The sequence below is a fragment of the Trichomycterus rosablanca genome, chromosome 7 (genome assembly GCF_030014385.1).
Source record: "Trichomycterus rosablanca isolate fTriRos1 chromosome 7, fTriRos1.hap1, whole genome shotgun sequence".
NCBI classification, from domain to species: domain Eukaryota; kingdom Metazoa; phylum Chordata; class Actinopteri; order Siluriformes; family Trichomycteridae; genus Trichomycterus; species Trichomycterus rosablanca.
This window is the reverse complement of record NC_085994.1, coordinates 39946346-39969962: the sequence shown is the minus strand read 5'-3', so window position 1 is coordinate 39969962 and position 23617 is coordinate 39946346. Positions and strand designations below refer to the sequence as shown.

The 23617-nt window shown below is 40.9% G+C and overlaps 1 protein-coding gene across 1 annotated transcript; it reads right to left on the bottom strand.

The window, feature by feature from the left end:
• Positions 1–694: 694 nt before the first annotated feature.
• lrrc75ba (leucine rich repeat containing 75Ba) lies at positions 695–20841 on the bottom strand. Its single transcript, XM_062999540.1, has 5 exons — positions 20429–20841; positions 14839–14967; positions 14059–14171; positions 2830–3175; positions 695–1295 (listed from the first exon to the last, which is right to left on the bottom strand). Exons 1-5 carry the CDS (start codon positions 20705–20707, stop codon positions 1047–1049), a joined length of 1116 nt encoding a protein of 371 aa, XP_062855610.1. The 5' UTR covers positions 20708–20841; the 3' UTR covers positions 695–1046.
• Between the last annotated feature and the right edge of the window lie 2776 nt (positions 20842–23617).

Below are 23617 nucleotides of genomic sequence, written 5' to 3'. Positions count from 1 at the left end.
AGCATAAGGAAGCAGATTTGATTTTTTTTTCCTTGACCATGAGACCACTGTTCCATGTATTTGTCATATTTCCAGAGAACCCACAATACGCTTATATTTGTGAGAAAAGACATGAACTGCACGTTGCTTGCAGGCGTATGTAAACTTTTGACGTCAGCGTGGTCTTACAGCTAGCATCACAATGTTGCTATTTTTATGGAAAGCTTTTCCCAAAGAAAATCTGATTCCTGTTCTGTCACCAAGTTAGAGCTGAATGAGGAACTAGCGCTTTACGCTCTGAGCTAAAAAAGACGCTGGCGCTAATCATTAACACACATAAAATAACAACACATCTATGTTAAGTGTAGCAAGTGTAGCATATTCCACAGATACACGAGTGAATACTGACGAGCGGACATTTCGGAAAGAAGGGGAGAAAAGTCTTGACTTAGCGGTTTTGCTAAGCACACGTGACACAGGCTGGGTTTGTCGAGCGGCGCTCATGGCTTTTGTTGGAAGATTAGCAAAGAAAACAGCGGTGAGAAAGCGACAGTAGTGTTAGGAGTAGCGCTCGCCGAACCTCTTTGCCCGGTGCACACACACATATACGCACACACACATACGCACACACACACCCAACCGACCCTACATTAGCTAAACGTTTACATACCCAGAACTTCAAAAACCATCAGTATGCTAATCAGCTAGCCATGCCGCTACACTTTATCTGGATTACTACCCATGCAGAAGAAAGAAACGTCTCTGAAACGCGTCACGTTCCCTCCAACGGTCCGTCGCTCCACGCCGATCAGCGTCCACGACCAAAACGGTAAGTGCGGCTAATTTTTTTACGCTACTCGAACCTTGGTCACATCCGGCTCCCCGTGTGAATGCGATGGTGTTGGATCACGAACAAGAAGCCACAATGGGGAACAGGAAACTGATGGAGCAACAACAAGTAGTGCAGAGAGGTAGCGTCGGGTTCCTCCATCCCTCCGCCTTGCATCGGCTTCCTCGTTACCTCAAATTCTCCATCGCCGGGTGATGCCACGGGTCCGAGGTTAGCTTCACCTTTGGCAGTAATTCAGGGTGAAGCTGCCTGAACTTTTCTGCTCGGCGATGCTCCACTGCTCCAGATCCAGCTTATCGTCTAGCTCATCGTCTTCCTCTTCCTCCTCCTCGTCCTCCTCGTACAGACTCGGCTCCTCTATAGAGCTCTCCATGCGGTAGCAGTACGGCTGGCCCTCCGTGTACTCGTATATGGTGGGTAGACTGCTCTTCAAGCTGCACCGTCGCCTCAGCGCCACCAGGAGGGGCTGTAACAAGAGAAAAATTGACTTTATTGAAATCCGTTATATGACCAGAAGTATGATTTTAAGTGTTTCAGCTACACCCATAACAGATAAGTTTAGGGAAGGCCCTTTCTGTTCTAGCATCACTATCACCCCCCCCCCCCCCCCATGTCAATAAAGACACGACTCGGTCTAAAGCAGCCGTCCCCAACCTTTTTTTCACCACAGACCAGTTTCATATAAGATATAATTTCATCGACCGGTTGTTCATGCCTTGTTTCCTCATCAAACACGAGTAAAAATAAAGAAACAATGACGTCAAATTAGTCATTCAGTCTTATAAAAATGGTTTCAGCACTCAGATACACTCAGATACATTCAGCATTGTCTGGAATTCCTACTAAAACGTTTGGTTTTTACTGCCACCTAGTGTCTGTATACTTGAACTAACACTAAAATGTGTAGTATAGTAAAATTTGACAGGTTGAGAACATAAAATCTTGCAGAATTTCTACATAAAATCTTGAATTTATTCATAACGCTATATGGCCAGAAGTATATGGACATTCCTACTTATCGCTGATTTCAAGTGTTTCAGCCACAATCATAACAAATAAGTTTGAGGAAGGCTCTTTCTTTCCAGCATGACTATGACCCCCAATGTCCATAAAGGTTTGGCTTGGTCTACAGGAACCCAGGTAGCCTGCACAGTCCTGACCTCAACCCCACTGAAAACCTTTGGGATGAATTGGGATGTTGATTGTGAGCCATATCTTCTCGTCCAACACCAGTGCCTGATCTCATAAATGTTTTTTTTTCTGTCAAAATGGACACGTTATGCACAGTATGAAGTCTAAATTACAGAACAAAAAGGATGCAACGTGGTCTTGTTGTTCATGCCTTGTCTGTTCATCAAATACGAGCAAGAATAAAGAAACAGTAACTAATATTAGTCATTCAGTCTTATAAAAATGGTTTCAGCTCTCAGATACATTCAGCAGCGTCAGAAATTCCTTGATGATCTCCTGCAGAATTTCTAAATACAATCTTGAATTTATTTGTTGTTCTTTCTGTAATTGGAAGCTGAGGGAGCTAAGTAATCTCAGTCCATATTTTTCTTGCTTATTCACATGAAGCATGACTTGATTTATTTCCCCGTCTAAGAGTGAACAATGATGACTTACTAAAAAGTTTAAAACATAACATTTGTATAAAAATTGCCACTGTGAACGATGCTAAGCTAAACAATGAAGTGTGATTTTTTTTCTGTGACTTCTCCCTCTACCCAACCCTGATGATGATCCAGATGGGCCAGTGATAGCTCAGTGGTTAAGGTACTGGACTTGTAAGCAGAAGGTTGCCGGTTCAAGCCCCGCCACCACCAAGTTGCCACGGTTGGGTCCCTAAGCAAGGCCCTTAACCCTCAATTGCTCATCGTGTTCAGCTCATTGTGTAAGTCGCTTTGGATAAAAGCGTCTGCTAAATGCTGAAAATGTAAATGTAAATGTAAATGATGATATGTCAGGTGAACGCTGGTGTTCTAGGTCGCACCCGTTACCTGTGGCATGGTGAAAATGTCCACGTTGTTTCCCAGGTCGATCCAGGCCAGACAGGTGAAACTTTTGGGATTCTTCATGGCCTCTGTGAGATCCTTCATGATGGAAAAGGTCAGTCGGTTCCCGTTCAGTGCCAGCGTGGTGAGTTTGGGCAGAACACTCAGGATGGGCAGCAGGATTCTCATCCCTTCGTCCCTCAGCTCTGTGAAGCTCAGATCTACTGATATAACGGCGCCCCCGCTGTTCTGGAGGTAGTAGGCTACGTGTCGAACATCTCGGGTGGATAGTGGGATCCCGGCGAGATCCACAGAATCACTGCAGAGCTTCTTCTGAAGAGTCGTCTTCAACCTGCAGAGAGAAAACGACTTTATTAATCAGACCAAGAGGATCCAGCACTGAGAAGATAATCAAGACTACTTCAGTCAGTACTGTTAGTGTTAAATCAAAAGGCTTTTCTTACATGGTACATTATAGGTTAAAACTATCTGGACACCCCTCTTTATTATACCCCAGATGTTTCAGCCACACCCACTGCTAACACTTTGTGTAAGACCCTCCAGTTCCAGCATGACTGTGCCACTGTACACAAAGGGAGGTTAATGGTTCGATTGCTTTGGCGTGGAGGAACTCCAGTGGCTTGCACAGAGCCCTAAGGTCAACCACACTGAACACCTTTGGGATAAATTGGAACTTTGACTGTCAGCAACCTGGCCACTGGAGTTCTGACATCAGTGTCTAACCTCACCAATGCTCTACTGACCAAATGGGCACACATTCTCACAACCACAAGCCTTCACAAAGTGGGGCTACATACGAGGTGGGGCTACATATACATGTACAGGGCAGGCTGGCTGTAGCTAAAGACTGAGGGTCCTAATGTAGCCATGTGTGTACGTACTTGTATGCACATGCATGTGCAAATGTATATATATATGTGTATTTATTTGCATATGTGTATATGTATGTATATGTGTATATACAGTGTATCACAAAAGTGAGTACACCCCTCACATTTCTGCAAATATTTCATTATATCTTTTCATGGGACAACACTATAGACATGAAACTTGGATATAACTTAGAGTAGTCAGTGTACAACTTGTATAGCAGTGTAGATTTACTGTCTTCTGAAAATAACTCAACACACAGCCATTAATGTCTAAATAGCTGGCAACATAAGTGAGTACACCCCACAGTGAACATGTCCAAATTGTGCCCAAAGTGTCAATATTTTGTGTGACCACCATTATTATCCACCACTGCCTTAACCCTCCTGGGCATGGAATTCACCAGAGCTGCACAGGTTGCTACTGGAATCCTCTTCCACTCCTCCATGATGACATCACGGAGCTGGTGGATGTTAGACACCTTGAACTCCTCCACCTTCCACTTGAGGATGCGCCACAGGTGCTCAATTGGGTTTAGTCCATCACCTTTACCTTCAGCTTCCTCAGCAAGGCAGTTGTCATCTTGGAGGTTGTGTTTGGGGTCGTTATCCTGTTGGAAAACTGCCATGAGGCCCAGTTTTCGAAGGGAGGGGATCATGCTCTGTTTCAGAATGTCACAGTACATGTTGGAATTCATGTTTCCCTCAATGAACTGCAGCTCCCCAGTGCCAGCAACACTCATGCAGCCCAAGACCATGATGCTACCACCACCATGCTTGACTGTAGGCAAGATACAGTTGTCTTGGTACTTCTCACCAGGGCGCCGCCACACATGCTGGACACCATCTGAGCCAAACAAGTTTATCTTGGTCTCATCAGACCACAGGGCATTCCAGTAATCCATGTTCTTGGACTGCTTGTCTTCAGCAAACTGTTTGCGGGCTTTCTTGTGCGTCAGCTTCCTTCTGGGATGACGACCATGCAGACCGAGTTGATGCAGTGTGCGGCGTATGGTCTGAGCACTGACAGGCTGACCTCCCACGTCTTCAACCTCTGCAGCAATGCTGGCAGCACTCATGTGTCTATTTTTTAAAGCCAACCTCTGGATATGACGCCGAACACGTGGACTCAACTTCTTTGGTCGACCCTGGCGAAGCCTGTTCCGAGTGGAACCTGTCCTGGAAAACCGCTGTATGACCTTGGCCACCATGCTGTAGCTCAGTTTCAGGGTGTTAGCAATCTTCTTATAGCCCAGGCCATCTTTGTGGAGAGCAACAATTCTATTTCTCACATCCTCAGAGAGTTCTTTGCCATGAGGTGCCATGTTGAATATTTAGTGGCCAGTATGAGAGAATTGTACCCAAAACACCAAATTTAACAGCCCTGCTCCCCATTTACACCTGGGACCTTGACACATGACACCAGGGAGGGACAACGACACATTTGGGCACAATTTGGACATGTTCACTGTGGGGTGTACTCACTTATGTTGCCAGCTATTTAGACATTAATGGCTGTGTGTTGAGTTATTTTCAGAAGACAGTAAATCTACACTGCTATACAAGCTGTACACTGACTACTCTAAGTTATATCCAAGTTTCATGTCTATAGTGTTGTCCCATGAAAAGATATAATGAAATATTTGCAGAAATGTGAGGGGTGTACTCACTTTTGTGATACACTGTATGTGTATGTATATGTATGACTATATTGGCCTCATTGTGTAATATTGTCACGTCACTTTACTATTTAATCATTTAATTACTAATCAATCTTTATACTGAAACTAAACCTCATGCATAGTCATAATCTATCTATCTATCTATCTATCTATCTATCTATCTATCTATCTATCCATCTATCTATCTATCTATCTATCTATCTATCTATCTATCTATCTATCTATCTATCTATCCATCTATCTATCTATCTATCTATCTATCTATCCATCCATCCATCCATCCATCCATCCATCCATCCATCCATCCATCTATCATACATACAAGGGTTCTCAGTCACCTTCCGAGGCCGTCAGCTAAAAATGTGTTCGGTTGAGCTCGTAGCCACTGATGCGCCGCTGCTTTCACATCATCATCACATGAAAATCTTCTTCCCCTTAAAGCTTCTTTGAGCATCCAAAAAGGTAGAAATCACTAAATCCGGACTATAAGCGTCTCTCAGTCTCTCAGACACGAGCAATTACTACTCCTTTCACCCTCACTGCTTATAACCACAATATAAAAGTGAGGAAACTCTCATATTACTGGCCATGGTTTTGGAATGGTATGTCCACACACTTTTGGCTATAATTGCTGGTAATTGTGGCTAAATTACTCAGTCCTTGTTTCATTTTACAAATCTGTCCTACAGAAGATTGTACATCTGGATGTTTTACGCTTTTATTGGTGATGAGTGGTGATTGACTAGATGAATTTGCTTTTTTAAAAGGACGTGAACATGCTTGTGTTCATGTATTGTATATAATTTGAGACAGAGCTCCTGTGTTGAATATGTAACATAAAATCATGCTTTTTATTGATTGCTTATTCTCCTCAGTGTTAGTGTTAGCGTGTGGCGTCTCCCTGGTGTCGTTTCTGTTCTGTTCCGTAACTCCGTGTTCTCCTCTGAATCGCAGGTCAGCGTCAGAAACCCTCTCTGCGTGTCTGAATGAATTGGAGTCAGAATCGATTTCTGGTGAGCTCACTGCTGTGTGACATTTCCGCGCTTTGAAGGTTCTTCAGATCAAGCCCACGTGGACTCAGCGAGAAGCTTCTACTGCTGGGGAATATCTGAAGGTCAGTGCAACCTTCCGAGCCGGTTCTGAGTCACCCAGTTAATGCTGCCGCTCGTGAATCTGATCTAATGCACAAATAAAAAAATAACTGAGTCCAAAATCGTAGAGACAAGTAAGATTAGTAAATACTCTGGATGTTTAGACACGTCTGAAACACGTCTGGTATCTAAACAATGATAAATCATTCCCGATGATTCCATAAGTACAAATGATGCTATTAAGCTGTTTATTTACCTAAACACAGAGGTTCCGTATTAATGCGATTTTTTAAAACCATATGCAAGTTTGGACACCCTTATTATATAATATGTAGAATATACAGTATTTATAATAATTTCACTTATATGAGTTAATATTTACAGAAAATAGTAAAATCCTTAAAGAATGTTTTACTTTTTGGTGTTTTAGCCCCAGCTTTACTGTGAAGCATCTAAAATTAACCACCATCTCCATGATCCGAACCCTGAGTTCAAGTCTCAGAGGAGATATCGGCCTGGTCGGCGCTCTACAGACACGCGAGCATGTCTGATGGAGGGAAGTTTGTCCTTATTGCTGTAATAGCGCCTCCTACTGGCAGTTTAGGGAACTAGAAGGGGTGGTGGAGGAATACAGACAGTGTAGTGTGTTTCTTCATACACATTAAGGCTCTCTGTATAAATCCACCACTGACCGGTGTAAAGAAGCTACCAATGGCCTCACACGGTTTTGGAGGATGCTAGCCTGTACTAGTCTGTGGCATTTTCTGACCAGTGAGGGTGTGGTGCAACCAGCAGAGGTCACCAGAGGGGAATTGAGTATACAATAATAATGTCTGAATACTTTTGGCATTGAGTAACTGGATTTAACAGCAGCTTTTAAAAAAGGTTCTTTGGAGGACATCTGATCCCAAACTGCTCCACCAAAACAAACTCAGATCGATCTAAAGATTCACCTTGTACTTACCATGTAATGCATATTTTAGTAAATAGGTCTGGTGGTTGGTGCCACACACCAACATGTGCCCTAAAGACCTGGGTTCAAACCCCATATCTAGTCATTGTGAGCCTGTACTGAATATAGTCATGCACTGGACCCACTGTTTTTAGACCCACCAGGCCCTGACCAGTGATGTTGATATTATGAAGCACATTTGACTGGTATCACATTCTGATAAACCAGAAGCTAATACTGTTACAGTACTTGTGGTGCAGACTGGACTTCAGTATCCTCTGCACAAATACTGCATTTGTTTATTCATATCACAAACACTGCACATGCAGGAGAGTGTCCGTCCGTCCGTCCATCTGTCCATCAGTGTGTGTGTGTGCAGGTTTTAACAGAAATGCAAAATTGTTAAACTTGTATAAATAAAAGAATCTCCAGGCTGAAGCATCCGAGTGTGTTTGTGATTAAATGTCACATTCAATTTCATCAGTCCACTCGTCTCGCTTCTTCTCGTCTGGTCTGGTGTCTCCAGGCAACTACTGACAAGTGTGTGTGTGTGTGTGTGTGTGTGTGTGTTTTCCTCCTGTCACTTTCAGCCTAATCATGGATGGATGTGACCATAACCACGTTTCAAAGTCAGATCTACCCTGTGTGACCAAACATGAGCTTATTGGGCATCCCATTCCAAAACTAGTAAATTAATACAGATTCACCCACCGCCATCCTTTGCAGCTAGGCTTCTCGGATTATTTCAAGCTCTCTGTCTGTAGGAATTTGTACCCTAAACCTGAGCTGTATTTATGGTTCCAAGGAAATTGGTTTTGTTTTTGCAGAGTCATACATGATTCAAAATCTCTCCATTATTCATTCTGACCTGCAACCACTTTCTCTCACTCTCGATTCTTCTCATTTTTTCCTTCCTCTCTCTCGATCAGTCCCTGCTGGACCTCTTTTACATCTTTTTATATTTTCTCTCGTCTTTCACTCTCTGCACCTCCAGGCTAAACATTTTAGCATGTATACAGTCCGTAAATGAAGGCTGAACAGTGGGAGACATCCCATCATGCAGCACGACTCGGATGTCCAAAAAAAAAGCATCAAAATATAGACTAGGCACTGAACGCTCTCAGTTGTACTGAGCTGGATCATCATCTGCCTCCGGCTGCTCCCTTCAGCGTTTGCCAGAGCAGATAATCTGTCTCCATGTTGCCCTGTCCTGAACATCCTCCTCAGAACATTCCTTCCCCCAACTTCTCTTTCTCCTCCTTGGCCCAACAGTGGCATAGTTTCCCGGGCCTGGACCGACCTGGTACACTATATTGCCAAAAGTATTCACTCACCCATCCAGACCATTGATTTCAGGTGTTCCAATCACTTCCATGGCCACAGGTGTATAAAACCAAGCACCTAGGCATGCAGACTGCTTCTACAAACAATAGTAAAAGAATGGGTCGCTCTCAGGAGCTCAGTGAATTCCACCGTGGTACGGTGATAGCAAGGTCCATAAAGAGTCCTGACCTCAACCCGACAGAACACCTTTGGGATGAATTAGAGCGGAGACTGTGAGCCAGACCTTCTAGTCCAACATCAGTGTCTGACCTCACAAATGAGCTTCTGGAAGAATGATCCAAAATTCCCATAAACACACTCCTAAACCTTGTGGAAAGCCTTCCCAGAGGACTCTAACCTAAAGACTCATGACTCGACTCGTGATCTGGTGTCTACATACTTTTGGCCGTATTGTGTATCTGAGCCTCTGTGACTGATCTGGGATTAGAGAAACGGGGTTGCTGAGAGGTGCCACCACATGATCGAAACTTTGTTTGTGTCTGGAAAGCCATTAGCGCGCCCACGGATTTAAACCCCGTGTTTGGTGCATCAGCATTCACACCGCTGGGACTGAAATAGAATCTAATGAAAAACAATGAGGAGAGGAAAGCCAGAGGGGCCAACAGAGAGATTGGTATGAGTCGGTTGGCATGGTGATGCCCATTCCTACCCAACCGAGAGACTTGCACCTTTATATGGTGTGAGATTTCAATTTGCTCCTTACAAAACCAGCAGCTGCTGAACCATCTGCACCAGAACCGCGCCGCTCAGCAGGAGCTCGTCTCAGAATCATCACAGCAGTATAAAGAGCTGATCTTTCAGCACAGGCTAGAGTATCAGGGGGGGTCCAGTGTTCCCTCACGCTCCATTTTATAGAGTTTACAGAGTTTTTGCATGTTCCTACTGAAGGAAGCGGGGATGGCCCAAAGCCCTGTCCAGGGTATTTCTGCTTTGCACCCAGTGTTTCCTATTGAAAACGCACCTGGCACGACCCTGACCAGGATAAAGCAGTTGATGGAAATTAAATGAATGATTGTAACACAAAGTTCTTCATCTGCAGGGTTAATGATGTCCAAATTTTTTGCTCCTTACTATGATTGACTACAAACAGTGTCTCTGTTTGACTTCCGTTATGTGACTGACCCATGTACTAAACAAGTCAGGAATGTCTGTGTGTGAAAAATGCATGGAACAGCGGTCTCTTTACCAAGGTCTGTAATAAAACTCAAACTGTCAGCTGTTATGCTGAGAGGCAATGTGTTCCAACAGACATCCATAAAAATGGGTCTACCGCGAATTAGATGCTGGCCTGGAAAACAGGTATCACTGTTTACAGTCAAGCAAGCTTTACACTGTCACTGGCCTACATCTGTTGCGGATCACATGGACAAAAGGTTCTGGAGAAATGTTGTGGTCAGATTGAGTTATTTGGCCACAATGATGTTTGGAGAAGAACGTCTGGAGCCTAAAAGGTGAGACATTCAAACCCAACAACCCTGTACCTACTATAAACCATGGTAAGAAGGAAGAAGAACCTCAAAATTAGGTATTTCAGCAGGACAATGACCCAAACTGCACATCAGAACTATATGGTCAGAAGTATATAGACACTTTTGACCATATAGTTTCAGCCACACTACTGCTAAATGTAAATGTAGGTGTAAATAATTAATCCAACAGTTTGGGGAAGGACTTTCCCTGCTCCTGTGCACAAAGCATTGTCCATAAAGACATTCAGTGAGCTGGTGTGGTGGAACTCCAGTCGATTGCATTAACCTCAATCCAACTGAACACATTTGGGACAAACTGAACAGCCAATTACAAGCCTGGTCTCCTTGTTTAGCATCAGTATATGCTCTTTTGACTGAATTGTCAATAAATCCCCACAGACACTCTCCAAAATCTTGTGGAAAGCCTTTTCAGCGTGACCTCAAGATCTAACAAGCTCATGGTCATGTTGCGCTGGTCACAGCATGCTGTGTTGGTATTTTCAGATGCGTTCTGGTAACCTTGCACAGATTCATTCCACCGCTGATAAGAGCCGAATGGAATATAATGTACGTCATGTCATATAATGTCGTCAGGAACAGAGACACTGTGGCTGTGTGAAGATATGAAGATGCCACCAACCACAAACGAGAGTCGTGCTGATTGGTGAGGTTAAAATCCTTGTTTATTTTGAGGAACGTTCAGTCTCTGCTTCTGTGAGACCTGAGCTGGACAGTCAGCATTAGTACATGCAGCTTACAGAAGATCCTGGATCATTTTCAGGTCTACTTAGTTCAGCTGGAGGTAAGATCATCATCCACCATCCACGTTCTTCAGCCTGTAAGCTTTTAGTTCTAGACGAGAACTTTGTTCTCTTTAAACGATGAAGGATCAGCACTATATGCACACCGCCTTACACCTCCTGTGAACTCCTCCATGTTTTGTAGTTACAAACTGAAACTAGGGCGGCACGGTGGCTCGGTGGGGAGCAAGAAGGTCCTGGGTTTGATTCCCAGATGGAGCAGTCCGGGTCCTTCGTGTGAGGAATTTGGGTCCAAAGACATGCAGTCAGGCTAACTGGAGATAGTAAATTGCCCCTAGGTATGAGGTATTTTGCCCAGTGAATTGCACCCACTGCCACCCTGGTGGTAAAACAGTCAGTGAATGAATGAACCTGGAAGTAAATGGGTTTAGCAGGGATTACATACTATGTGGCCAAAAGTATGTGGACATCCCAGTTAAGAACCATGCACATTAATACGGAGTTGCTTCATTTAGTCATCAGGGACCAAGAAGTCTCTAAGCCTATGGTGATTTAAAACTTGCTTGACTGTGGACATGATGCACAGTTTTGTACGCAGTTATGAGGCCATGCCACGAAATTTGTGGCACAGTGGCATTTTTATAGAACTACAAAATCCATCATCTAAAGTTAAGTCTTTATATTATATTATTGATCTTTACATATGGTCTCTTAAGAGATGATATCTACAAGTGTGTGTGTGTGAGCTCCAGAGGAAAATTGAGCAAGGCATTCTGGGTAATTGAAAATGTAGACAGGGTTCATAGAGCATCTATTATAGCTGAACACACACACACACACACACACACACAGATATTGATCTGTACTTCCTGTACGGCAGCCTGGTGCCACATACATCGTAACGTCTGGACATATTTCCACTGCTACGTTCACAATGTTCTGTGTGTGTGTGTGTGTGTGTGTAGCAGGTACAGAAAATAAAGATTTTTATTCATTATATATATTAGTTTTTCCACTATTTCCTCCCAATCCAGTCAGGTAAAAAAAGTATCTAAGAGTTCTCTTTAATCACTGCGCTGGCCCGCCCTGATTTAGGAGGACAGATGCTCTTACATGCCTCCTTCGCCCTGATTGCTTCTTTTCACCTGTAATTTGGTATTTTTTTATTCAATATAAGTCTCCATCAGAAAAAATAGTTATTTTGCATCACATGGTGTGTTTTGTGATGTGTTTCTGTACTGTCTCTTTAAGAGAGGGTGACTTGCGTGTTAAGACATTAAGAACTTCTCTTATATAGTCTCAGGTTTTACATTGTTCCTTCTCACTGAGATCAAACAAAATACAATATACAGTTTGCTTATGTAACGCTGCGTGGTAGCTGAGGCTCACTCCAGTAATCGGATCGGTGCAACACCATTTTCACGGCCTGCGTGTGTGTGATTAATGGTGCAGCACATTAGGGTGTAATGAGTTCTAATTCGCAACATTTAAGCCGTGCAACACCCACGCCATCCGCACACACACCATGAACACCATTAATAAAGCTAGAAACGAACGCTTCCAGCTTGGTCCGTATCATCTAATGGCTTCTCCTATAGTTCCTGTCCTCATCCTGTGCTTTCATTCTTCAGACACTCAGGTTTCAGCTCGCATCCTAACATGTCAAAAGAAACCTCATCATAAGTGTCAGCTTTCATAAGTGTCTTCACCGTATACGCTTCAAGCAATCAAGGACTAAGGGCCCTGCTTAGAGGCCCAACAGAGGTAATGGTGGTGGTGGTGGTGGTGGGGCTAGAACTAGCAGTCTTAACCTAAATTTCACCATGACTGAGCTGAGGCACATTCACATGCAAAAAGTGGACCAAATGATCACTAAACCATTTTCAAGATCAACTGAAAAAGGTTCCACAACATGAACAGTTAAGAAGGAAACAGAACAGAGCAGAAGGAAACAGAACAGAGCAGAAGGAAACAGAACATTGTAGAAGGAAACAGAACATTGTAGAAGGAAACAGAACAGCAGAAGGAAACAGAACAGCAGAAGGAAACAGAACATTGAAGAAGGAAACAGAACAGCAGAAGGAAACAGAACAGAGCAGAAGGAAACAGAACAGAGCAGAAGGAAACAGAACAGCAGAAGGAAACAGAACATTGAAGAAGGAAACAGAACAGCAGAAGGAAACAGAACAGAGCAGAAGGAAACAGAACAGAGCAGAAGGAAACAGAACAGAGCAGAAGGAAACAGAACAGCAGAAGGAAACAGAACATTGAAGAAGGAAACAGAACAACAGAAGGAAACAGAACAGAGCAGAAGGAAACAGAACAGAGCAGAAGGAAACAGAACAGCAGAAGGAAACAGAACAGAACAGAAGGAAACAGAACATTGTAGAAGGAAACAGAACAGCAGAAGGAAACAGAACAGCAGAAGGAAACAGAACAGCAGAAGGAAACAGAACATTGAAGAAGGAAACAGAACAGAACAGAAGGAAACAGAACAGCAGAAGGAAACAGAACATTGAAGAAGGAAACAGAACAGAGCAGAAGGAAACAGAACAGCAGAAGGAAACAGAACATTGAAGAAGGAAACAGAACAGAACAGAAGGAAACAGAACAGCTCAGAAGGAAACAGAACATTGAAGAAGGAAACAGAACAGCAGAAGGAAACAGAACAGCAGAAGGAAACAGAACATTGAAGAAGGAAACAGAACAGAACAGAAGGAAACAGAACAGCTCAGAAGGAAACAGAACATTGAAGAAGGAAACAGAACAGCAGAAGGAAACAGAACAGCAGAAGGAAACAGAACATTGAAGAAGGAAACAGAACATTGAAGAAGGAAACAGAACAGCTCAGAAGGAAACAGAACAGCTCAGAAGGAAACAGAACCTTACAGAAGGAAACAGAACAGCAGAAGGAAACAGAACAGAGCAGAAGGAAACAGAACAGCTCAGAAGGAAACAGAACAGAGCAGAAGGAAACAGAACAGAGCAGAAGGAAACAGAACAGCAGAAGGAAACAGAGTAAATAATAAAGCCGAGTGTTTATTACCAGGCCTGAGCTTTCCTGCTGCTCACGCTCTGTCTCAGCCATTTGGAATGTGGAGTCAGATGATAGATGAGCTGCCTGCAGATTTTATCAGACGATTTCAGCATGTCCGAGTCCTAACACACAATCACACAAACACAATCAAACACAACAGGCTCGATGGGTCACGTCTGGCGTGTTTTTTTGTGTCTGGTTCTGATTTTGCACGTCCAGTGTTTATCGCAGAGAAAACTAGTCCACCATACAAACACAATATAGCATCTCCAAATCTCAAAATCCACACACACATAATACTCAGAAGTCTTTTACCCCCAACGGGAACCTTAACGCCCTCTGATTAGATTTGTTCCGACAGCAACGCTGGCTGAAGTGTGTGAGACAATAACATCCCGTCTTTAGCAGGAGGAGAAATTTGATTTCTGTTTTTTTTCACTGTGTGGTTTCTGTATTACTTTCTGAATAATTTAAAATGATAAATATTTTATTATTCTAACCACACAGCACAAAAGTCCATATAGACACAGGGGTGCATTCCAATCACCTCGGCAGTCACCGGCGAAGTGGATTATTCAGGTAATTAAAGTAAGATGCCAAATCTCAGTTGGAAGGGAACTCTGTGGAATAGAATCCAGCTATGGTTTGGTGAATTTGGTCTGACGGAACTCGTGTTCTGCACAAATCCCTGACCCTACTGACCACCTTTGGAATGAATTGGAATGTCCACTGTGAGCCAGGCATCCCATCCAACTTCTCGTCTTTGCTGGAGCGAATATTGTTCCTCACCTGTTTAGGACACTGCATATCTCGGGCGAGGCTCAGCAGCAGCTCGTGTGAGATGGGATCCACCAGGTTGAGGAACGCTGCGTTTTTGTATAAAATGTCGTTCAGGGATGTTCCTTCTAATCCCAGATCCTACAAACACACACAAACACAAAACTTAAGTTTGGAGAAAGAAGGATTGTGTGTGCACAAAACTTCAATAAAGTATGGTGGTGGGAGCATCATCATATGGAGCTGCTCCTTTGCAAATGCTACTGGAGCATTACACGTCATTTAAGGAAACATACATGGAGCAAAAGTATTGGGACACATTAGAGAAGAACTTTATCTCATCAAGACATTAAGAAACTAAATCTGGATGTATATATATATATAATGTATTTTCTCCCCCTTTTCTCCCTTTTAGAGTGTCTAATTGCCCGATTGCGTCATGTTTCCTATACACCAATGCTGATCCCTGCTCTGATTGAGAAGAACGAAGCTAACCCACGCCCCCTCCGACATGTGGGCAGCATGCTGTATGCATCTTATCACCTACACTTTGACGAGTGCAGCTCAGCGTTGTGTACGCCGAGGACACACCCTGAGAGCACTCTTTTCTCATCTCTGTGCAGGCGCCATCAATCAGCCAGCAGAGGTCATAATTGCACCAGTCATGGGAGAGAGAGACCCCATCCGGCTTAGTCCCGCCCATATCTGAACAACAGGCCAATCGTTGTTCATGTGGCTGCTCAGCCTTAGCCAGCAGGCAGAGCTGAGATTCGATGCGATATATTCGAGATCCCAGCTCTGGTTCCAGCGTGTGTTTTTACCGCTGCGCCACCTGAGCGGCCAATCTGGATGTTTTATCAACACATAAAACCACAAGAACTCAAGATTGGTTCCTAAAGAAGAAGGTGAAGGTTCTTGCATGACCAATCATCTGATCCAAATCCTATTAAAAAGTATAAAGGATTTTTAAATTGTATGTGAAAACCTAACCATAAGATTGTTGAGTCTCGTTCCGGCATCTAATTTGAGGTTGTCCTTATTTTTGTATGCATTTTCTCCCCATTTTGCTATAAGACTGCATCGGAGGAGAGCATGTCACTGCCCATGGCTCTTCCAAAACGTGCACAGCCCTCCGCTTCTTGCCTCTTCTTGCCTCTTCCACCAATCAGGGTCTTTAAACAGCGAATGAAGATCCCACCCACACATAGTCCGGTCGTCCCACCCTAGCAGATACGGTGGGCAATTAGTATTATTATTAGCCCCAAGCTGTGCCAAAATCAATGAACCTGTCTGATGGTACCTACACACTCCAGCAAACACGCCGCCCCCATTCCCGCATGCACAAAATGATACCATGTACACATGGCAACACCAGAAATGGGTTTTAGCCCAGTCTGAGACAGAGCTGAGGAATCACTGCTGGGATTCTGCACGTGTACAAACACACACACTTCAATTGTAACGTCCAGTCAGTTTAAATAAATGTTTCATGCTCACACAAATGAGCCTGTGGATTAAACGCTGCATACACCATCACTGCTAGAAGCAGTCTCTAGAGTCTCACACACACCCACAGTGCCAGCTCTGAGTTGATTAATGATGCCAATTTGTGCCATGAGCTGTCAAACCATCAAAGTAATTAACTACAGAGAGAGTGAGAGAGACGGTAACGCTAAACCCAGACCAGCGTCCTGCCCCCTCACGTCTATAGAAGTGAGCTTCACTGCACTAATCCATGCCAACACGTACATTTATAATCTTGTTTTGTGTATTTTTGCCACATTAGCGTCTTCACTGTATTTTCCTGATGTTTTATGTCCACACCACTCTATAGAAATAATAACCAGTGGCATGCTGGGTATGTACAGGTGTCTGGGCGATACTGATGTGCATTACATAAGAGCCAACATACTGACTTCTATATACTAGAAAAAGTTATTAAAGATTCACCTGCTTATGTGCATAAACGCCTATTCATTTTTGGAGAGGTTTTCTATGGGATTTTAAAGTCTGTCTGTTGGAATTTGTGCCCATTTAGTTAAGGTCAAGCTCTGATCCATTTTATGAGTTAAGGCATTGATGCTGGACAGTGGTGTGGTTCTCAATTCACATTGCATTAAAGGTGTTCAATCAGGTTGAGGTCAGGGCTTTTTGGAGGCTTGTGACAGTGTTTATATTACAGTAGTGTTTTTATTATTACAGATTTTATATTGTGATACTGTATATTATTTTATATTATAATGTTGTTTATTTTAGTTTTATACTGTAGTACTGTTTATGTTATGCCAGTGTTTATATTGTAATATTGTTTATGGCAGTTTTATATTGTAGTAGTGTTTATGTTATGACAGTGTTTATATTTTGGTAGTGTTTATATGATGTTGTGTGTTTATATTATGACAGTGTTTATATGATGTTGGGTGTTTATATGATGTTGTGTGTTTATATTATTACAGTGTTTATATGATGTTGTGTGTTTATATTATGACAGTGTTTATATGATGTTGTGTGTTTATATTATTACAGTGTTTATATGATGTTGGGTGTTTATATGATGTTGGGTGTTTATATTATGAGAGTGTTTATATGATGTTGGGTGTTTATATGATGTTGTGTGTTTATATTATTACAGTGTTTATATGATGTTGTGTGTTTATATTATTACAGTGTTTATATGATGTTGGGTGTTTATATGATGTTGTGTGTTTATATTATTACAGTGTTTATATGATGTTGTGTGTTTATATTATTACAGTGTTTATATGATGTTGTGTGTTTATATTATTACAGTGTTTATATGATGTTGGGTGTTTATATGATGTTGGGTGTTTATATTATGAGAGTGTTTATATGATGTTGGGTGTTTATATGATGTTGTGTGTTTATATTATTACAGTGTTTATATGATGTTGTGTGTTTATATTATTACAGTGTTTATATGATGTTGGGTGTTTATATGATGTTGGGTGTTTATATTATGAGAGTGTTTATATGATGTTGGGTGTTTATATGATGTTGTGTGTTTATATTATTACAGTGTTTATATGATGTTGTGTGTTTATATTATTACAGTGTTTATATGATGTTGGGTGTTTATATGATGTTGTGTGTTTATATTATTACAGTGTTTATATGATGTTGTGTGTTTATATTATTACAGTGTTTATATGATGTTGGGTGTTTATATGATGTTGGGTGTTTATATTATTACAGTGTTTATATGATGTTGTGTGTTTATATTATTACAGTGTTTATATGATGTTGTGTGTTTATATTATTACAGTGTTTATATGATGTTGTGTGTTTATATTATTACAGTGTTTATATGATGTTGGGTGTTTATATGATGTTGGGTGTTTATATTATGAGAGTGTTTATATGATGTTGGGTGTTTATATGATGTTGTGTGTTTATATTATTACAGTGTTTATATGATGTTGTGTGTTTATATTATTACAGTGTTTATATGATGTTGGGTGTTTATATGATGTTGTGTGTTTATATTATTACAGTGTTTATATGATGTTGTGTGTTTATATTATTACAGTGTTTATATGATGTTGGGTGTTTATATGATGTTGGGTGTTTATATTATTACAGTGTTTATATGATGTTGGGTGTTTATATGATGTTGTGTGTTTATATTATTACAGTGTTTATATGATGTTGTGTGTTTATATTATGACAGTGTTTATATGATGTTGGGTGTTTATATGATGGTGTGTGTTTATATTATTACAGTGTTTATATGATGTTGTGTGTTTATATTATTACAGTGTTTATATGATGTGTGTTTATATGATGTTTGGTGTTTATATTATGACAGTATTTATATGATGTTGGGTGTTTATATTATTACAGTGTTTATATGATGTTGGGTGTTTATATGATGTTGGGTGTTTATATTATGAGAGTGTTTATATTATGAGAGTGTTTATATTATGACAGTGTTTATATTGTGGTAGTGTTTGAATTGTGTTCATGTTTATATGATGTTGGGTGTTTATATTCTGTTAATGTTTATGTTATGACAGTGTTTATATTATGACAGTGTTTATATTGTGGTAGTGTTTGGATTGTGTTCATGTTTATATGATGTTGGGTGTTTATATTCTGTTAATGTTTATGTTATGACAGTGTTTATATTCTGTTAGTGTTTATACTGTGGTAGTGTTTATATTATGACAGTGTTTATATGATGCTGGGTGTTTATATTATGACAGTGTTTATATGTTGGGTGTTTATATTCTGTTAGTGTTTATACTGTGGTAGTGTTTATATTCTGACAGTGTTTATATGGTGTTGGGTGTTTATATTCTGTTAGTGTTTATATTCTGACAGTGTTTATATGGTGTTGGGTGTTTATATTCTGTTAGTGTTTATATTATGACAGTGTTTATATGGTGTTGGGTGTTTATATGGTGTTGGGTGTTTATATTATGTTAATGTTTATATTATGTTAGTGTTTATATTCTGTTAGTGTTTATACTGTGGTAGTGTTTATATTATGACAGTGTTTATATGGTGTTGGGTGTTTATATTCTGTTAGTGTTTATATTATGACAGTGTTTATATGGTGGTGGGTGTTTATATTATGTTAGTGTGTATATTATGTTAGTGTTTATATTATGTTAGTGTTTATATTCTGTTAGTGTTTATACTGTGGTAGTGTTTATATTATGACAGTGTTTATATGGTGTTGGGTGTTTATATTCTGTTAGTGTTTATATTCTGACAGTGTTTATATGGTGGTGGGTGTTTATATTATGTTAGTGTTTATATTATGTTAGTGTTTATATTATGTTAGTGTTTATATTATGTTAGTGTTTATACTGTGGTAGTGTTTATATTCTGACAGTGTTTATATGGTGGTGGGTGTTTATATTATGTTAGTGTGTATATTATGTTAGTGTTTATATTATGTTAGTGTTTATATTCTGTTAGTGTTTATACTGTGGTAGTGTTTATATTATGACAGTGTTTATATGGTGTTGGGTGTTTATATTCTGTTAGTGTGTATATTATGTTAGTGTTTATATTATGTTAGTGTTTATATTCTGTTAGTGTTTATACTGTGGTAGTGTTTATATTATGACAGTGTTTATATGGTGGTGGGTGTTTATATTATGTTAGTGTGTATATTATGTTAGTGTTTATATTATGTTAGTGTTTATATTCTGTTAGTGTTTATACTGTGGTAGTGTTTATATTATGACAGTGTTTATATGGTGTTGGGTGTTTATATTCTGTTAGTGTTTATATTCTGACAGTGTTTATATGGTGGTGGGTGTTTATATTATGTTAGTGTTTATATTATGTTAGTGTTTATATTATGTTAGTGTTTATACTGTGGTAGTGTTTATATTATGACAGTGTTTATATGATGCTGGGTGTTTATATTCTGACAGTGTTTATATGGTGTTGGGTGTTTATATTATGTTAGTGTATATATTATGTTAGTGTATATATTATGTTAGTGTTTATATTCTGACAGTGTTTATATGGTGTTGGGTGTTTATATTATGTTAATGTATATATTATGTTAGTGTTTATATTATGTTAGTGTTTATACTGTGGTAGTGTTTATATTCTGCACGCTCACCTTCCTCAGTAGTCTCAGTACGCTCGTGGCCTGCTCGATCTTGCTCTCGCGCAGCAGCTTCTGGATGTCTTTGATCCACGCGACCCGTCTCATGTACGGACTCTGTCCGCTCGCGCCCAGCCTGTCGGTCCGCAGCAGCAGCACAGCGCGCGGGAACGGGATTCCGGTCTGCTCGGGCTCGGTGCCGCCGCTGTCCGCGCGCTTCCGCCGCGCTCTCCTGCGCGAGCCCCCTCCAGCGCCTCCGTCCAGGCTGCTCTGGCGGCTCAGTCTCGCGCCCATGTCCGCGCGCGCCTGAGTTCCGCACGCTCAGTCCGCTGATCGGTCTGTTTATCCCCGTTAGTTCTGGGTCCTCATACCGTAACGGGTCCGATTATATCCGATAAACACGTCTAACGTACACAGTGCACACACAGCAATACATCCAACACACACACACACACACACTCACAGTAACACACATCAAACATACAAACACAAACACCGCAGCTTCAGCAACATCGAGCATCCACCACACGTCCCACTCTGTGTGCGTGCGTGTGTGTGTGTGCATGTATGCGCGTGCATGAGTGTGTGTGCGTGTGCGTGTGCGTGTGTGTTAGACGTTAAGCAGGAGAATCTCAGTATTAAAGAAGATAATGAAATAAAAAATAATGTAAATAGAATGAATCCGTGCCAGACCTTCCAAACCCCCCCTTACCCCTAACCTCTCTAATGTCTTAAATGCTCTTTTTTTGTTATAAATACAAGAATATTTACCTTAAATCTTAAATTATAGAATAGATAATACTGTAATAAACAATAATAAACAACAATACACAGTAGTACTGTACATAAACACACACATCGCATTTCAGTACAGTACTTGTGCTGTACCAAACACCATAATACATTTCCTTCTTTTTTTTTATAAAATGTATCAACCAGAAACAACAATAACTCTCATATTTCTCTATTATTTCCTTCTTTATTTTAGTAGTGTTGTATTTTGTAGGTGTAATTGCACGAAAGAAAGAATACTTTACTCAGCCGAATTCCTTCTTCTCTCTCACTCACTGTCCCCTCTGTCTGATACACAGTGACACCTACTGGCAGGAATAATTATACAACAACAAATGTAATAGATTTTTTTATTTTTCACAACAACGCTTTCTCTGCACATTCTTTGTGGACATTTAAAAATTTTGAATTTTACAAAATATAAAGAAAACACAGAAAAAACTCCGTCCACTGTCCAAATGTTATATGTATATATATACTGTATATATATATATATAGAGAGAGAGAGAGACGTTTGGAGTCAACTTGTTCGTGACGTCACGTGTTTCGCGAATTTCAGTTCGTAATCCGAATTTTGTTCATACGTTAAGTTGAAAAAAATCTTTCGTAACCCGAAATGTTCGTATGGTAAAGCGTTCGTAACTCAAGGGTCCACTGTACAGTGTTTATTTCACCCTATAGTTGGTCGATATGCAAAAATATCATGATATTTTGATACTCGTTTTTCTTACAAGACTGGACATCAGTGTTTATTACTGGCTGTGTCTGTTGGTGTTATTATAGTGTTTTATATACACTCCCCTTCCATAGCATCCTCAGTACAGCGGTGTTTCTGATGACTATGTGTTTGTTGTAGTGTTGAAACTACAGTATATTGGTGTTTGTTCTGTACGATGATTAGCCAAAACATTTAGACCACTTTCCTAATTCTTGTGGTGTATTTTACATACCTTCACAGTACGTACGCATGCTTCACAGTAGGTACAGTAATGTTGGGTTTGAATTCCTTAGCTTTTCTCTTCCAAACTAAAAAAATCTTTTTGTAGGTAGGTATACAATTACTGACTGTTGCACATCAGCTGCTCTGTATACTTTCTCACCCCTCTTCTATAGCCCATTTCTTAATGAATGAACCCCTACTGACCAGACGATGCACTGACACTAACACAGTAATGACATGGTGGTGTGTTGATCTGTGTATGTATGAGCGTATTAGGTGCAGCAGTGTTGTTGTGATTTTTAAACACATTTAAACCACTTTCCTAATTTTTGTGGTGTCTTTTACATACCTTCACAGTACGTACGTATGCTTCACAGTAGGTACAGTGATGTTGGGTTTGAACCTCAGCTTTTCTCCTCCAAACGCACTTCTTTTTAAAGTCCTGACCTCAACCCCACTGAAGACTTTGCCCACTTCGGGATGAATTCGAATGCCAGGCTTTCTCGTTTAACATCAAAACCTGAACTCACAAATGCTCGTTTGACTGAATTGCCGCAAATTCCCACAGACGCACTTCAAAACCTCCTGACCTCTGAGAAGAGTAGACACTGTTATAGAGATCCTACATTAACACGCATGGTTTTGTAATCAGATTACCGACAAGCTCTGGTTGTGGTGTACAGATACTTTTGGCCACATTGTGTATACCTTCCCCATGGTCTCACTGCCATCAAAACTGGTGACCATCATGAGCTTACACATCAGGGATTGAATCTGGATTAATAAAGCTGGGCAGCACCTACACAGAGGTAAACATGAGCACCCAAACCACTCTAATCATGCTGTAGTGAACAGTAGTAACACTGCACCGCACACACCTCTATTAGTACCCTCACACGTCATAGTAAACACTACAGGATTCGTCATGCAGCTTTCCAGATGAACTTTGTAGGTATACAAGTACTGACAGCCCATCAGCTGCTCTGTATACTTTCTCACCCCTCTTCTATAGCCCATTTCTTAATAAATGAACCCCTACTGACGAAACGATGCACTGACACTAACACGGTAATAATATGGTGGTGTGTTGGTCTGTGTATGTATGAGCGTATTAGGTGCAGCAGTGTTGTTGGGATTTTTAAACACCTCAGTTCTGAATCTGGGAGAAAATTTAAGATCCAACCAAAACAGGCGTGATCAGAAAGTGTCCAAAGATAATCAGGTAGTGGATTATGTTCCTAATACACAGGCCAGGACCAACAACACTGCTGCACCTGCTACACTCATACCAGAACACACACTACCAAGTCATTTCCGTGTTAATGTCATTGCAGTCCTGAGAATAATCCAACACCCAAACATCAGCTGGTCAGTGGGGTACAGTCAGTAATTGTATATCCACACAGATCATCTGGCTGGTTGATGTAGCTTATAATAAATAAATGAATGTACATAGCCGATAGGTGTTCCTA